The sequence below is a fragment of the Dipteris shenzhenensis genome, chromosome 4, assembly GCF_047967505.1.
Source record: "Dipteris shenzhenensis isolate YYH24624 ecotype China chromosome 4, Dip_SZ_1.0, whole genome shotgun sequence".
Lineage (NCBI taxonomy): Eukaryota > Viridiplantae > Streptophyta > Polypodiopsida > Gleicheniales > Dipteridaceae > Dipteris > Dipteris shenzhenensis.
In genome coordinates, this window is record NC_141599.1 from 7,081,005 (window position 1) to 7,098,681 (window position 17,677).

Here is a 17,677-nt window from a genome sequence, read left to right on the forward strand (position 1 = left end):
GAGTAGTCAATTCTATGGCTGCATTAAAGGGATGGTCTTTACATCAAATGGATGCAAAGAATGCTTTCTTGCATGGTGATTTGCAAGAAGAGGTCTATATGGAGCAGCCACCAAGTTGTGTTCATGCTCTTCATCTTGTGTTTGTTTGCAGGTTGAAGAAAGCCTTGTATGGCTTGAAGCAAGCACCTAGAGCATGGTCTAACAAGATCGGATAGTATCTTGTCACTGTTGGCTTTTATATTTCCGAGGAAGATTTCTCACTTTATGTAAGAAAAACAGAGAATGGCATTATGCTGCTTGTCATTTATGTTAATGATTTAATCATCACAGTTTATAAATTTATGGGTTCAGTGTTCAACCCTTATCACTCTTTTTGCCTTGTCTATATTGATGATATACTTGTGTATAGTAAGGATCTTCCTTCCCACCTCAAACATTTGTAGATTGTATATGATCTCTTAAAAAGCAAAGGTCTTGCACTCTCGGCGAGCTCTCGGCTAAGAAAATTATTATCGAACAAGAGACTATAGAGTTTCTTGGTGTACATATTCATAAGGGTGCTATTCAGATACAAGATCACATTCTTAAGGCCCTCCTTGCCTTTCCAAACGAAATCCATGACCGGACTCAGCTCTAGCGTTTCCTTGGCTATCTTAACCATATTTCACCTTTCTATGAGTAGCTAGCCAAAGATCGATTCCATCTACAACTGTGTTTACGTAAAGATGGACCCCCTTGGGGTGATGTTCAAACAGAAGCTATCCAACACATCAAGGAGAAAATCTAGAAGTTGCCCTTGCTCAACATCCCCTCTGCCATAGGTACCCTGGTCATTGAAACTGATGCATCGAACCAATTTTTGGGTGCAATGTTACTTGAGAAAACCTCGACACAAGAAATCATTTGTAATTTCCGATCAGGCATGTTCCAAGGTGCTGAATTAAACTATCACTCTATACAAAAAGAAATCCTTGCCGTTAAACATGCCATCCAAAAGCTCGAACTCTTTATCCTCAATCGAGAGTTCATTGTGCGGACCGACAATCAAAACTTCAAAACTTTCTGCACACGACGCATTGACAAACAAATCGTAAGAGGCCACCTTGCCCAATGGCAAGAATTCTTCACCATGTATGATTTCACTGTCGAATGGAAAAAAGGCAGCACTAATGTCCTTCTTGACATGTTATCATCTGAAGGTGCTCCTTTTTGGGCCACCCACAATAATGGATTACTTCTACCCATAGGAAATGGCCCCGGGATTGTTGGATCTCTATCCTCCTATCATGATGATTAGACACTATCGACATTGGATAAGACCTTCATCATGACCATGTACAAATATTCTCTAGTGATTAGACACTGCCTAAAGTCCCAAGTAAGACCTTCACCTTTATGTCATATCATATGTAAAAAGATGCTGCAAAACAACCAGTACCTCAGTGCGCAAACACTGTACTTAGTGCTCCACTCTTGGAAGTGCGATTAAGACGACCACTCACAAGGCCACTAGCTCCTTGCTATATAAGAGCATCCTCGGCTCATTCTCAAGGCAGAGTCTGCCTTTGAGAGCTCTTGTATCTTCAACCTTTTCATCATATTTCCAAGCTTCCAAGCCTCCTTGCCTCGAGTTCTTTTGTGCCCTTACCTTCAACTCTTCTACACTCCTCGCGTGCCTTCTCCATACTTCCTTCTTCCATTTGATGATATCCCTTTCCGCGTTACTTACGAGCTCTTCTGCACTTCCGAACGCTCATCCCCTCTCTTAAGCACTTCTCCTTCTACCAAGTTTCCAGTTTACGTTTGTTTCATCCAGGCTTCCTCACCTAGCTTCACTTTCTCTCTTTCTCTCGGCATTATCCTCAGCTCCTGCACTTTCTCCATCTATTGTTCTTCTATCTGCTACATTTCATATCGCCCTCCGCCAATCGGTTGTTTCCTGGATCCATTTAAGATAATGTTGAGGAAGTTCCTACTATTCCTTTCATTCCTCTAGATCCTACGGTACACCAAGAAACTCTATGGTTTCTTGCCCGATCATAATCTTCTTGGTAGAGAGAGCAAGGCCTTTATTTTTCAAGAGATCATAAACAATCTGCAAATGTTTGAGATGAGAAGGGAGATCCTTACTATACACTAGAATATCATCAATATAAACAAGATAGAAAGAATGATAAGGCCTAAAGATTGAATCCATAAATTTCTAGAATTCGACTGGTGTTGTCTTCAATGCGAATGGGAGGACATTCCATTGGTAGAATCCTTGAGGGACCACAAACCCAGTCTTATGGCGATCTTCAGGTAGGAGGCCTACTTGTCAAAATCTAGCTTTAAGATCAAACTTTGAGAAGATCATGGAGCCGTTGATCTTCTGCATCAGATATTCCTTATTAGGAATGGGATAAGAGAGTGAGAGCAAACATTTGTTAAGGGGCTTATAGTTGATTACAAGCCGCTTTTTCCCTCTTTTCTGCTCAAAATGTTTATTCACATAAAAGGCAACTACAGCCCATTCGAGCGAGACTGAGAAATAAGACTCATTTCAAGAAGCTAAGAAATTTCTTGGTTGCAGAGTGCTCGATCTTGTTGAGTAAACCCGTATGGGCTTTCTTTAAAAGGCTTTGACCCATCACGGAGAGGCAAGGAAATCTGATGCTGAAATATGTGTTTAAATGCAAGAGGAGACTCACTACTACAGTCTTGAACAAACCGTTCTTGCATTTGTTGGAGAGAAGAGAGCATATGCAGAGTATGTGTGCACGTGCGCAAGCTCTTCTGTTCTTCATTATGGAGAAGACCCTTAATGTAGGCGTCTAGTTAAGCACCATCCATTGGTTGTTGTGCATCTTCAAAAGGCTAGGGACTGAACTCAATTGCCACGGGAAGTGGAGAGGCCTCAAGTGTTGGAGCAAATTTTGATGGGGGCTCTGTAAATGGTGAGGCAGGAACGCACTTGTTGACAATCTGGAGATCTTCATCCCGGGGTTTAAGCACTTTCTTGAGTTGTTTGCGAGCGAGGATATGCACAAGTGAGCCACCAATTATTAGCACCATTTCACTAGTAGAGAAACGGAAAGGAAGGTGGCGGTTAAGGAAATCAGTGCCAATGACTAAATCAACTCCTTGAGATTCAAGCTGGTAAAAGTCAATAGTAGTAGGGTGGTTTGCCAGAGAGAGAGAAATCTGGGAAGCAAACAGTTTGCGGGTGACTATTCCTCTACCCATTGTAGAACCTTTCATCTGCTTGTGTTCATCAAGGGTCTGTCAGCAGTGAGATGGAAGGGCATGGTATTTACAAACATTAAAACCGGATCCTGTATCAACCAAGGCAATTAGAAAATATGGAACAATACCATCAAGGCGAATCTGGACTCGAATAAGCACTTTTTAAGACCCACTTGGGGATGATAGAGAAAGAGTTGAGGGCCTTCATTTGGAAGAGAACCAAATGGAAGTGGCTCTCTTGGTCTATCCTATGCGCACCTAAGAATCAAGGGGGATTTGGAATTCCAGATCTAAGAAGGCGATCTACGGCCTTCCTGATGAAACTGTGGGTTCAGTTTCTAACTCAAAGGAACCATGGGCAGGGTTTCTCGAGGATGCAATTCGAAGATTGAGTGTCAGCCACTTTCCAAGAATGGACATGTGGACTAAAGTCTTTTCGATAGCCCCACTCAGGATGAAGTCTAGCTTCCTTAGCAAGCTGGTGGCAGTGTGGAAGGAAGGTATTGCCACGCTACGGTGGAAGGGCCTCCGTGCAAGTAATGCTGATTTCTTTCGAGTAATATATAAGTCTTTCAAAAAAAATTAAAATAGCGGTTTGAAGCGGTTAAAAGACACAAACAAGGACGTATGCCGCGGGTTTTTGAAAGGAAGAAAAAGCTTGCATTTTTAGACTTCTCGCCAAAAATCGTCCTTTCCTACACACATGAGAGATGGATATCTCCAATGAGGAGCTTCCCAGCCTCTACTCCTGGGTCCGTGTCCTCCATTTCACTGGATTTCGGTACCTCATGATTGTCGATATTCACAATCATCAACGGAATGGATTTGCTACAGATTTTGTGTGCGCGGGAGAGCGCGTGTGTGTGTCTCAGAGAGAGAGAGAGGGCGATTAATTCGACGTGGTTCTGATCTACAGGTTGACAGCATACCCCTATCGAGACCGAAGCGGAGCATTGCCAGGGACTTTAGTGATGGAGGTACATGCTACCCTGAATACATCCCAGTTTTGGAAAATTTCGTTGATCGATAATGCGCTTAGATAATTATTGACCTCCCGAATGGATCTTGCACAAATGACAATACCCGAACTGCTTAGAAACGCATAAGGATCAAGAAGCTTACCGAAGGCCGTTTCGGCTCTAAGCTTAGTCGAAAAATACGATGTTTTTCTGTGTCCCTCTGCCTTATTCAATGTGCCCATAAATTATGTTAAATCCGGTCCCAGTAAGCCATAAGCTGAAACCATGGTTAGAGAATTTGGATTTTCTCCAATTGTGTTTACTTCCCCTCTTTCTATGCAGTGCTTGCAGCAGAAGTCGTTGCTAATTATTGTCCCAAATTGGTGGACATCCACAACTACAGTCCTGCAAATAGCTTGGCTCAAAAGATTTACAACTGGACTACTCTAAACAGTACGATGATGCACTTTATAGACTATTTAGCCATTTCTCCCACTTTGTTCTCTATTGAAGATTAATGAAAGTAGTCAGCATCGTAATAAGATAAAATTGATGTTTACAGGGGACAGTTTTGTTATTGTAACTCTCATCGCATCATTCTCTTTCAATAATACTGACATAAACGTCCATTTCTGTGCTCAACTTGACGTGGGGGAAGTCTGTGCGTACTCTGTAAAAACATTTTTCCACAGGCTAAGGGTGTGTACTGTTTAAAGTGTTCTCTGAATTATAGAATACTGTTTTGAAATTTTGCACAGCCAAGGTGTTCAGGCGTCTGAACTTTTCATTATCAAAGGAAGATATTGAAGCTGTTGCAAATGCTGAACCCATGGTTGTAGAGAGGATACTAAAATTAATGAAGTACAAGGTAAGAACTTGCAAACTCATTTCTTATAGAGTGATTTGAGAGGTCGTTGCACTTTAAGCCACTGCATTTTGATAAATAAGAGGTCTCAATTCAGTATGTTATGTCTTAAAAAGAACACTTATTAGTGGAGAGCTAGATTATTAATTTTGTTTTATTTCTTGCATTTTATTTTTCTCATAGTAGTATTTGGTGCATTTTATTTTTCTCATAATAGTATTTGGTGCATTTTTAGATTGCCAAACACAAACCCAACACAAATAAAGGTTATAAAGAAACTGCCAAAGAAGAAATGAACAATTCACATTGCAGTCCCGCAGGTGACGTCCCCAGTATGGCAATACTCAGCACCTTCTCTGACTGTAATTTCATGTAAGATGTTTCCAAAAGTGATGCTAATGGTTCTAGTCATACCATGATATTTTGTGCTTCTCTTTTTATATATATTGAGAGTTAAGAGAGAGAGACCTCAAACAATATTTTGCAAAACGTAGAAGTAACATATTTTCCCTCTTTGCTGGAAGTACTGTATATTTTCCTGATAGCATCTTTAGTATGGATCCTGATGAGTATGACCTGACTGCATGCTCTCTAGCAAAGTGACGGTCACCATGCTACTTTTTGAATGTCTTTGGGGCCTTTCAGATCAAGGTGGATGTAAATGCTCACATCTGAGTGCTTAAAAGCGAGAGGCTGAAAACGATGCATGTTATCTATGTCTGGATGTTGCATGTCTTTCAATGTTTGATTTTTCTGTCTGATTGAAAAGGCATGTGAGAGAGAGAGAGAGAGAGAGAGAGAGAGAGAGAGATGTCCATGGGAGACCAACAGGTCTATGGAACAGCAAAAACATCAGCTAATACATCCCCAAGGAGTGCAAAAAAGCAACCCCATTATTTAAAGTACCTACATATAGTCTGAAACACATAACCGCCATACATAGTGTGTGTGTGTGTGTGTGTTTGTGTGTGTGTGTGTGTGTGTGAGAGAGAGAGAGAGAGAGAGAGAGAGAGAGAGAGAGAGATTATTATGATGGAGACCAGACATGGTCTTTGGGACCCAAGTCTGCCAGTCCATGCACCTTTTTCCGGTGAGAGATTGGTGCATATATGTGCATGTAGTGCTAGCATCGATGTGTTTGTCTAGTTCCTCTGCTTAAGATTTTGTGTTGTCAGTATGTTGTTCTGTACAAAAATGAAGACTACTTTCCCTCTTCCTCCTTGGTCGTTGTCTTGGATGTTTTATTTCTCCATCTGAGCTTGCCTGTATTTGAATACCTACAAGAGACAAGTCTGGATGGCTGTGTTGTGCACTTGCTGAAAGAGATCAGAGAAGCAACTTTCTGTTGTGGGTTTTTGATGTGCCTTTCCCTTAGAAGTACGTGGGGCATTCCATGAAAGCGTGCTGCTTACTTCTATACTGCCCAACTTTTGTGGGTCCTTCCAAGAGGTCCTATCTTATCTCCCCATCTCACATCTCCAGTGGTGAGATCTTGTTCAAACACATCCAAATTTTTTCTTGATTTCTCTATAACCATTTTCAGTACAAAAACTGAGCTTGCACTCGGGATCAATATGGGAGCTGATGAGAGATGTGGCTCAGTTCTTCCTCTTTTAGTATGATTTAACTGGATCAGCATCTTTCTGAGGGTCTGCAAGTAATTCTTCTCCCTAAATGAACCTGAAGATTCTTGCTCCACCTACTGGACCATTGTTTCTTGTCTGTGGCTCACCTTATCTGCAAGATTCTGCTCTTGCTCATTTTTGTAATTTGGAGCTGGCATTGTAAGATATTTTTCACAATCTATGCTCGGGCATTTCATGGACTTTGTGCAAGCACATTGAAATCCACAGTGACACGGCTCCACAAAGAGGGCCATGTGTTCAAAGTCCCTGGCATCGACAGTGTAGAGCTTCCACAGCCATGCCATCAAGGGCCGAATTCCGTTTCATGTGCAACATTTCCCTGAGCACCGCCAATGAAGTGCAATTGCAGCTAAGGCCACCCAGATGACGTCATGACCAGACCCCACCATAATCTTGAGCCAGGATCAGAAGGTCCCCTCCTGCACCACCTGTCAAAGTTGCACCAAATTTTCAAGCAGTCATTAAAACCAAACACTTGTCCTTCCTGTCCTTCCTTCACCCACCACTTGGCCTGATCACCCAACCCTTGGCCCATTTTCTTTCTGCATTGAGTTGTCTCCTTCCTACCTTGGAGCCCCTATCTATCCTCATCCTTTAGGAGACACCTAGAAGGGATAAAGGTCAGGATCACGTAAGTACTTAATAAAATGGAGCTGCCTCTACACTCCCTGGGAGCTGCCCTGTGCTCTCCCTAAGCTGATGTAGTAGATGGCTTTCATGTTGTCCCATAGACCTCTTGGTCTCCCGTGGACGTTAATGGACTTTCTTTCTTTCTTTCTTTCTTTCTTAAGGCTGCTGTATCTCCAACTCCACCTTCAAGCCGTTCGATCTCCCAGGCTGCCTGCTGGCTGCGTCGTCCTTTGCTCAGGCTCCCCTTTCGCTCCCTTTTTTGCTACTTGCACCTAAGTGGAGCTTCTTCTTGATACTCCCCAGTCACCAAATGCATCCAATGCAAGTCTAACTTTTTCCATGGACAGTATCTCAGTTGTACAGCCTTGTCATTTAGAGGGTTACCTGAGTACTATTTATGATTTCTTCCCCCTCTGAATTCTGAATTTATTTTTAGTGTGGGAACAGCAAAGGCATGCTGAACTTATTGCCTTTTCCTAGTGTCACACCGAATCTTTTGATGCAAGCTGATGCAAGCGCCTGCCCATTGGATCGGAGAGCCAGAGCCACTGAAGAATGATCCTGTTGTGGACCTTCTTTTTGGAAGACCCCAAATAGAAGACCCCTCTTATAGAATCCTGGGGACCACTTTCGCTACTTTCAAGTCCCAAACACTTCTACATGTCTCAAGTAGTTGGCCATGTAGTCTATAAAGAGATTGAGCCTCAATGTAGGCCTGCAATTTTTCCAATCTCGCTTAAGTCATATTTTAATACTTTATGTTGAGCTGACATTTGGAGCTGGTTGCTAAATCACTCGTGATTCAATGTACTTGTCATCTTCAAAGGACACGTGGGATGAGCTGGAAAAGATTTAGAAGCAAGTCCTCACAAGCTTCATGCAAACAATGCTATATTCCACCCTCCTAGTGGAATGGCGATGATACCCCTAGAAATCCTAGGGCTAGACAGGAAGAATTGATTGCACATTGTTTATTAATGTACCCTTGGCCTTAACTTAAAGAATTCTGTGGCATTGGCTCCTGGCTTGTGTCAGAACATTGGGTAGGGGCTCTGAAGACTGAGCCGTAGATCCCATATTTAGGCATGTAGGCGATATCTTGTATTTGTGAAACCCTAGCAAATCCTCATCATTGAATACTTGATGATAGAGATCTCACCTTGTTGAACCATATGGATCCTGGATCTGAACATGGTGTGAGAGGCAGGGCTCCTTTTCAGCGTCCTTGGAGCTGTGCTCCTACTTTGGAAGCTGATGGTCCTGGAGGTTTGATACATAGTAGCCAAGTTCGCTCACAAAAATTGGGCTACCAAGGGTGGCCATTGAAGCTGGACATCAAAATTTGGCTATCTATCTTGTCATCAATTTGGTCATTCCAATATGGGCCATCGATCCTAGCTATCCAACCTGGGCCATTGGTTTGACCATCAAGCTGGTCATGGAAATCAAATGTTGATGTGGCCATCGAAGCTAGCCCTCAAATGTGGCCATCAATTTGGGCCACCGATCAGGGGTACTAGTTACCCAACACAATGAAAAAAACCTTCTATTAGAAAGCTTGAGAAGTGATACAGATCAACAGTCCATGAAATGCTTGACCAATCCAAAGGGACAGCCGACTATTATGCAACTTGCTTTTGAGGACCCCATCTCACTACCTAGGGTATCTAGGAGGACGACACTGTCATCTACCAAGGACACCTTCCTCACTTGCCCTACTGGATATCACTACACCTCATGCAAGGTTTATTCTCCCATAGCCAGAGACACCACCTAGAGTGATCCTAACCATAGGGTCCATGATGTGACGTGATTTATTTGTAATGATACATGTATTTTATGTATGTGAAATAAGATTTTGGCAGAATTGATCAAGCGATGGCTTGGTGGCTATCACTTTATTTTCCATTGTATAACGTAAAGCCCACTCCCCCCCCCCCAAAAGTGGGAGAGTCCTCTGTTGCAATGTGAAAACCTATTGAATTATTCTAGTTGATCTTGGTCCTTGAACAAAGCAATCTCTCTCCAATGGCTGGTGTACATGCTACTAAGCCTATCGCAAACATAGTTGTTTCATCAGTATAATTTTAGTCCAACTTCTCCTTTGAGGTGCATTCCTCTACCAGCCCTGCCTCTTGAGATCTAAGATAGTCTAAGGCTTTGCAATAAAGAGAAATAGAAAAGAGGCTAGCTTCATCATTATGCCCTCTAAGAACTGACTGCCATGTTGTAAGTCTTCTTGCACTCTAGGAGTAGGATCACCGCTAAAAATTGAAGGTATTGTCAAGGATTTTGTGCCAACTGAAGTGGAGGGAACTGAATGGAAAAACAGAACATGAAAATTTGCAGAACAATGGATGGAAAATGAGAGCAACACCCACACGTGCTCCAAGGAAGCCTCTACATCATGCATGATGGTAGCTATTCAAGTTTGGATCCCATTCTAGCAAATTTAGAACTTGGATTTGTTGGGATATCTCAAGGTGTATGCCTCAGGCACACCTTGGTTTCTATGTGTGTGCTCTAGAGGCACAGTTAGGTGCCCATAAGCACAGTTAGGTGGTGGTAGAAGCCACATAGGATGATTGAGAGAATCTAGGAGCAGATTGAGGAGATGATTGTGGAGCTCTGAAGTCATCAGTGATGTCAGTGATCATGTAAGAGGTGCCTACTTAAGGACCTCATCTTTGTTCATTCTACAAGCAAGATTTCTGAGTTTGTGTTCACTCCTTGCTTTCTTTTCAGTTTACCAACATGGTATCAGAGCCCTTTGATCCCCCTTGAGCCCATGTCTGCCACATCATCATCATCTTCTTCTTCTTCTTCTTCATCTTCACCATTTCTTCTCTTTCTTCCCAAATCTTGCTAAAGCTTGTTCTCCCTCAGTTCTCCGCCATTCTCCAAGCCCTTCCTGTTGGAGATACCCCTCGTTTGGGCGAACCTTCACCTTCAAGCAATTGAAAAAAAAACGTCTCTGCTGGCTGCCATTCTCCAAACAGCACATTTTTTCGTCATTCTTCTATTGCAAAATACTCCCTGCTTGTTGCGCCATTGCTCGAGCCCTCTTAGGAGTAGATGGGCGACCTCAAGACGAACATTTTGAGTCATTTTTCAGCTCATTTGGTTCAGTAACGAAGGAGAAATCGTCAAAACTCAGGTTCAGCCTGCAGCAACTCCCCCGGGCAAAACAACACACCATTTCGCCCAACCTCCTCAGTGGATTCTCTCTGGTATATGAGCTTTCTTTTGCCTCAGAAAGTCCATTTTTCTTTGCTTTGGAGAGTGAGATACAAGCCCTCCAAGTTCAGGCCTCTGTTTTTGACAGTTTTGACAAGGTTGTGAAAGTAATGCTACATTAGATGCTATTTTAGCATGTCTGAGGTTTTGAAGTTTTGAAAAGCATTAGTACAACTGTGGCTACAACTTTCTTTTAAGTTGCTATACCTGGATTTGATTGGAAAGCTTTCATTTAGCCACCTCTGTGAAGCATGTAAGAAAAAGCATCATTGATTGAAATTTGGTCACAAGTCTTTGCTACATTAAATGCTTATATTTTGAAGCTTTTCAGTTGTTATTCTAGCCTTGTAAGAGAGAAGACACTGCCCAATACCTGGGTTAGACCCTCTCATGGCTATCATATTGAATATAGATAAGTTCAATGGTAAGGGCTTCCACACATGGCAGATGAAGGTGAAATTTGCATTGATGAGGGAAAACCTCTGGGGACTTGTCAAACCGGCTTCAACTTCTTCTTCAACAGCCTCCAATGCTGGAGAATCCTCAGCTCCAACACGCTCGGCAAGGGATCCCGCTAGAGAGAAGAAAGCATATGGCATCATTGCTCTTGCTTTAGGAGATGATTATATTCATCACATCTCTGACTTAGAGTCTCCTTCAGAAGCTTGGCAGAAGCTTGACATTATTTTTGGTGCTAGCCCTCACATCTCAAAATTATCACTCAAAATTTCTTTCTTTAAATTGAAGATGGTTAGTGACACTGCTTTGGCTGCCCATGTCAATTACATGCGGAGTCTTATGACTCAACTTGCTTCTATCAACTCTCCTATCACTACAGATGATGCAATGGCAGTGTTGCTCAAGAGTATGCCTGAAGATTATGATCATATTGTTACGACTTTGAAAAATCTTCCTAATCCTAATCTTGAAGGTCTTATCTCTGCTCTCCAAGAAGAAGAAAGTCACATGGAGCTCCGGAAAGGCAATGACACAGCCTATGCCATAAAAATCCAGAAGGGCAAGTTTTCACCTTGCAATCATTGTGGGAAGACAAATCACCTCTCAAAGGACTGCTTCAAAATCAATCCATGCAAACACTGTGGCAAAAACAATCATCATGAAAGGTTTTGTAGAGCCAAAAAGGAAGCAACTATAAAGCCAGAAAATGCCAATCTACTTTTAGTTGATGTGTCTCCACAAGATGAGGCATCCTTTGAAGATTATGCTTTTTGAATCATCTCCATGTATGCTCCAGATCTCTCTTTTGTTGAGTCAAGGTACTTAGCCTGGATAGTCCTCCAAAATGAATGAAATAAACTATTGTGTTTTGTAAACACGTCTGGTCACCATATGATGTAGGCCATGTGTATGTGTTTTCTCCATGGTACCTCCTGCAGACATTGTGTGCATGTACATGCAGGGGAGATAACCATTGGAAGATCTTTTGTATCCCTTTTGTTTACCTTACACCCATGGGAACCCTTGCTAGCTTGAGATCCTAGCCATTGATAGATCCATGACCACCATGAGATGGCATGTGACACCGTGTGCTAGATGTATCCTTGACATAGCCTGAGGCATTCCCTTGAGGGGGGGTTTGTTGGGATATCTCAAGGTGTATGCCTGAGGCACACCTTGGTTTCTATGTGTGTGTGCTAGAGGCACAGTTAGGTGGTGGTAGAAGCCACATAAGATGATTGAGAGAATCTAGGAGCAGATTGAGGAGATGATTGTGGAGCTCTGAAGTCATCAGTGATGTCAGTGATCATGTAAGAGGTGCCTACTTAAGGACCTCATCTTTCTTCATTCTACAAGCAAGATTTCTGAGTTTGTGTTCACTCCATGCTTTCTTTTCAGTTTACCAACATGATCCATGTTGGCGAAATCTAGTGGACGAGACTGTCTGTTGTTCAAAGCTGCAACATGTTGTATGCTGAATTAAGCTAAGGAGTTGAGATCTAAAACTTGAAGCTGAGCTAGTGCTCACTAAAAAGTGGCAAACTATGTGCAATGAAACTTGAAGTTTTCAAATTTACCCAAGGGAATTATCTTTGTAATTTTTAAATTCCTAAATTTTTAATATTTTAGCTGAAAAGCTCTAGGGAAGCCCTCAGAGGTGGCAAGTTGAAGCTTTCTATATGAACACTGAGCCGAGCTTACCACGCCCGCACCTCTACCCGTTCCTTCAATAGGTAGCGTTCTATTCGCAAGAGAAAGGCAATCCTATATTAGAGCAGGAGGCCTGCAAACACCGCAAGCGTCTTAAGCACTAGCCTTCGCCCCAATCCTAAATCGCTTGAGGAACTCGCTGTCTTCTGGAGGGAGGTCACAAAGAGCGCCATTGCACATCTCTTGGTAGTAGCTCCGTCTTCATCAACAAGCCCTAGGAGTTCCCTCCCCTGAGCATGCACCATTCATATCACCGTCAAAGTCACCAGGACTTTGAGATTAGATCTCGACCATTCGTTTAAGCAGCCCTAAATCCTAGAAAATGGTAAGATGATGTGTCGACAACCTCGCCAGCCACCCATCACATCACAGTGAATAGCTTTCCTAAAGGTTGATGTGTCGAAAAATTTCAAAGTGGCGAGGCAAAAGTTATCAAATTTACCATCCTCGCCTCGCCCCCTAAACTTTGATGGAAGGTAGAGGCCATGGGGAGGCCTTTACTCAGGTAAAAGTGACTCACGGTTTCATCGCTGTCCACTTTTACCTGCATGGCCTTTACCTACCCCATGAACGCATTTGAGCGCAAGTCCCAAACCTAGAGCGAGCCAAATCTTTGACCGAACTCATAAAGAATTTGAACTTCAGCTGCATCCCAATCCCAAAGCAAGCTATTGTTGTGAGAGTTCTTTTTTCTCCATCCACAATCCTCCTCAATTGAGCGCCTAGCAATAGCAAACAGCTCGGGCCGTCACGACCGCTACAGTGACACTAAGACAGTCTGATCGAGCGGTCCTTAGTGAAGAACACCACAACCTCAGCTGGTTTGACGGCTCGTTTGCCAATGGCCCAGCGACTGCACCCTTTGGCAGAGCTCGTCTCATTTGCATCATCAAATCCGCATCGACCTTGCAGATGGCTCGACTACAATAGGTGATTGTTACCCATTGACTCGACCGACAGCCACAGCATCGCCAGTCTCCACTCGTGAGCATCAATTTTGACACTTGGCTCAATCGGCGTATCATCGATGATCATTCCTCTAGCTCAACCTTGACTTTCTGTCCGTCCTCATTTGAGATGCACTGGCTGCGTGGTCGCTCTACCTTGAAGCCCTATGCTCCTCGGTAAGTGAAAATTGTGTACTGCTTGAATGTTGCTGAAATCACTCTTTTGAAAAAAAATCAGGTTCACTCTAATGTATTAGCTTGAGAGAGCATTATCTGAGTCTCATGGTTGGTTCCATGCTGTGATCTTTCACGTCGGCGTAATAGAACAGTCCTCCACGACATCATTGCATCTCTTGGAAGCAGAGTGCAAGGCTTCATTATGCTACGCAGGCATATGATAAGTGCATAATATGGGGCATGGTGGAATTCTGAGCACTGCAGGAAAGCAGCCTAATTTGTATATCTATATGGCAGACAGCAGGATTGTAATAGTATCAGTAATGTTGCAGCACTTGCGCAGGTGGTCATGGTAGTTGACACAACATTCTCATCCAGCAGGATGTAATTAGGTATCTGATGTATGCACAGAACTCAAATTTGGTGTTAAATGATTGAGAGGTCCAGGTTGTATGGAGATCCACGTTCGAAGGATTAATATGGATTCGTAGTTGAATATAATTTTTGTGTGGCAAGTTTTGTAATCGTCCACTGGAGACCCAACAGGATCTGTGGGGACAGAGGTAGTACTTCATCGTGACCAATTACATATTGCAGCTCTATGAGGAGCTGTATTATATACTTCAACAGAAAGATTCGGCAAAAACAAACCTAGCCATGATGTTTTGTTTTGTTCAATGACAGAGGAGTGTGGTTCACCACTTCTATTTCACTCCACACTTAATTCTCATGGATCCCTCCCCATCTACCCACTTCTACCTCAAGATCAAGTGAGCTAGTTCTCACCTAGCATGCTAGGCATCTCTTGTGGCATATATATATATATATATAGATAGATAGAGAGAGAGAGAGAGAGAGAGAGTTGTATCTCACATCACATTGCAGGGGAATATGAGACAGCCGGCCCCCTCCCCCGCGCCCCCTCCCCCCCCCAACACACACCCAAAGAGTAGTAGGTCACAGCACTTCGCAAAGGAGTAGAAGACAGATTTCACCTCCCCAATCCTTCCCCCCACACCCCCCCACACAGAAGTGTGCACATGCATGCACACATTTTTTACTAAGAAACCTATGCCAAATCATTGGATGGGGAGAGAGAGAGAGAGAGAGAGTGAGTTATGCTTATTTGAAAAAAAAGCGAAAGTAACAAATAGAAACAATGGCTATCAGGTTTTATTCCAAGGTCTCAAATTAAGGTTGATCCTCCACCAATGCAGTTCCAAAGTGCGAGTTATTTGAGGGGTTCTCCTCCCAGGAACGGTTCTCCTAATAGACAGTATGGTCCCCTTTTCTAAGTTAAATAATTATGCCAAACTTACTTTTGCTTTCTGTCCTTGGCCATAATTTCTGATAATATTTTGACTATTGCTAGGCTTCAAAGTTGAATGCATTAGTAATGTTATGATTTGATTTAAAGTGGTGCCATTTTCTTGCAGTTCATTCTCACAAGACCGGCCGCAGAGCTGCAGAAGGTCTGAAGTAAGTTAACAAGGATACTCAGTGCTCCTGAAATCCTTGATTTTATTTGTCATGAGAATCTTTTGTACTGTGGTATTGCTAGTTGGAAAGTTTCACATGAGAAGTACTTTCTACAGAGTCCATGCCAAAGCTCTCAAGGCCCCGCCCTGGACAACATGCCAGAAAAGGATGTACAGAGAGAGCTACAAAAAGATGCTCAGATACGAGAGCTTACGGAAACAGTTGAAGTATGCTATGGCAAGAAAGCTAGTCTCAAAGTTGAATTGTTATAAGTTTAACAATTGATGTCGGATCATCTTTGCTTCTCTTCGACCATGAAAGGAAAGTTTTAAATAAGCAATGTTAATGAAATAGCATATGACAACTTACTACTCTTTTAAATACAAATCTTGCAGTTGTTAGAGGCAAAAGTGATGAAGCTTGAACAGCTTGTTAGGCTCAAAGATCACAAAATTCAAGTACTGAGTGGAAGGGCAAATAGAGGTGGAAATGTGTGAAGGTGATCACAATGTTTAACCATTCGTTGCAGTTGTGTGTAGTCAAAAGTGATGACGCTTAAACAGCAGAGGGCTAGATAACCCTCAATATCAACAAGGTTTATGCCAGGTAACAGTGTCAAATGCATAGACAATCTGAGAATATGGAAGCATAGTTTCCACTCCTCTTACACTGTCAATGGATGACCATATTGTTGCACATGAAATGTATCTCAATTGTGGATATTACTTTGACTAAACTAATTCTGTCAGTTAAAACAAAGCAAGTACGCAAACATTCAAACGTCTCTATGGCATAACTAAAAACACACATATATACTCTTTTAAGGGTGATAAACTATTTGATAGTGAAAAGACTAGGAGTGGTTTTTGTAGTATTTGGTTTTAAAAGACATGGATTTGAGGCACATTCAGAGTATTGGCAATAGTTTTATAGAGACTGCATCGGCTGACAAATTATAATTGAGGGTCTACGTTTGTATAAGATTCCAAACTGTACTTATTTGTGCACACCCCATCCTCACGCATTTGAAGTAGTCACACAAAACAGAATAAAACAGGGCCTAGATATAATTGCAAGAACGTCATATTATGTTTTCTATTCAAAATATGTACATACGTGACTTCTTAGAATGAGAAGAAAGTGGAAGTTTATTAAAGCCTTCAAAAGACCGATGGGTCTATGAGACTGTGAAAATCCTGGTACAAGTGAGCTGTGGTGTTGGAGCTACTAATCGAGCATTCACACCAATGCAAAATGCAAAAAATGAAGAATGGTGGTACTAAGTACTAAGTACAACATAGTCATGTGGGTGGTTGACTATATATCAATCTCATCATTAATCATCATCATCATCATCATCATCATAGGACATCAGGGTGGATGAGGCAATGGAGGCATGAAATCGGTGATAGAGTGTTGTCGGCCACTTATGGGTGTTGGCCCTGGCACATCTCCTGCTGGTCATAGCTCTGCACCTTTCTTTCTCTTTGTAAATCTTTTCTTCACTATGATACAAGGTTTTGTTCTTTAAGAAAAATAACCAATGAGAAACACCAAGTCCTTGAAGAAGACACCCATGATTTATTAATCTAGTGAAGTGATGAACGTATCTGCCCATTTCATTATACTTTGACGATTTCTTAGGTCATTGCAGTATCCTATCACAGAAAAATAGGTTTGTGATTACCAAACGCCTATCTAATAACATGTTGAGCAACATATTTACTAAAAGAACTCCGTAAAAAGGATCCACATCCAAGAATGTTCTCATTTGTCAACACATCATAATAATAGAAAGGTCTATCTATACTACTAAAAGAACAAGCTCCCTATAGCAAGTTTGTGTAGATCTCAAAAGATCAAGTTGGGCACATCCGCAAACATAAAGAATAGGCACCATTAAACCATTGCAATAGCTACTACCTTCATTGTGACATGGTAAACGATGCTTCAACCAATTGACATTGAATCATAATGATCTAGTGGGATCACCAACATGACATAGAACCTTGTCAATGGCATTGGTACTGTTGACACTTAATAAACAAAAGCAATGACAAATTTTACCATAAACTTTTTACCCACATACATATATATTGCACAAAGAAAAACATATGTATGAGTAACCTTATATTAACACAAATGAAATCCACAACTCAAATCTTGACTAAGAGTTGCTCCCTCAAATACCTTCAAGATGCCAGATAAAGTGCAAAGAGCTTATGTAGGGAAATGTAAGAAAAGAACTTACTAAAGATTCCGACAATTTATGTATTTTCCTCCCTTAAACCCCAAAACAGTAATTAACTCTCTAAAGTGCAAAGAGCTTATGTAGTGAAATGT

At 42.0% G+C, this 17,677-nt stretch overlaps 1 protein-coding gene across 2 annotated transcripts; it reads left to right on the forward strand.

Annotated features, from left to right (window-relative positions):
- Positions 1–3,871: 3,871 nt before the first annotated feature.
- LOC147902400 (uncharacterized) lies at positions 3,872–16,022 on the forward strand. Of its 2 annotated transcripts, XM_087373554.1 has the most exons (9): positions 3,872–3,977; positions 4,142–4,202; positions 4,527–4,637; positions 4,943–5,052; positions 5,285–5,369; positions 15,026–15,131; positions 15,292–15,334; positions 15,451–15,561; positions 15,730–16,022. In XM_087373554.1, the coding sequence occupies exons 1-9, from the start codon at positions 3,936–3,938 to the stop codon at positions 15,829–15,831; spliced, it is 771 nt and encodes a 256-aa protein (XP_087229680.1). In that variant the 5' UTR covers positions 3,872–3,935; the 3' UTR covers positions 15,832–16,022. The 2 variants fall into 2 exon arrangements, with proteins under 2 accessions (XP_087229680.1, XP_087229681.1); XM_087373555.1 differs by lacking the exon at positions 5,285–5,369 and having other exon boundaries at positions 15,073–15,131.
- Positions 16,023–17,677: the final 1,655 nt, after the last annotated feature.

Bases quoted from the DNA above. Each gene is read 5' to 3' on its own strand.
- LOC147902400 (XM_087373554.1), top strand. From the start codon at position 3,936: ATGGATATCTCCAATGAGGAGCTTCCCAGCCTCTACTCCTGG. The intron at 3,978-4,141 runs GTCCGTGTCCTC...TCTGATCTACAG, and splicing joins TTCCCAGCCTCTACTCCTGG to GTTGACAGCATACCCCTATC. The intron at 5,053-5,284 runs GTAAGAACTTGC...GTGCATTTTTAG, and splicing joins TAAAATTAATGAAGTACAAG to ATTGCCAAACACAAACCCAA.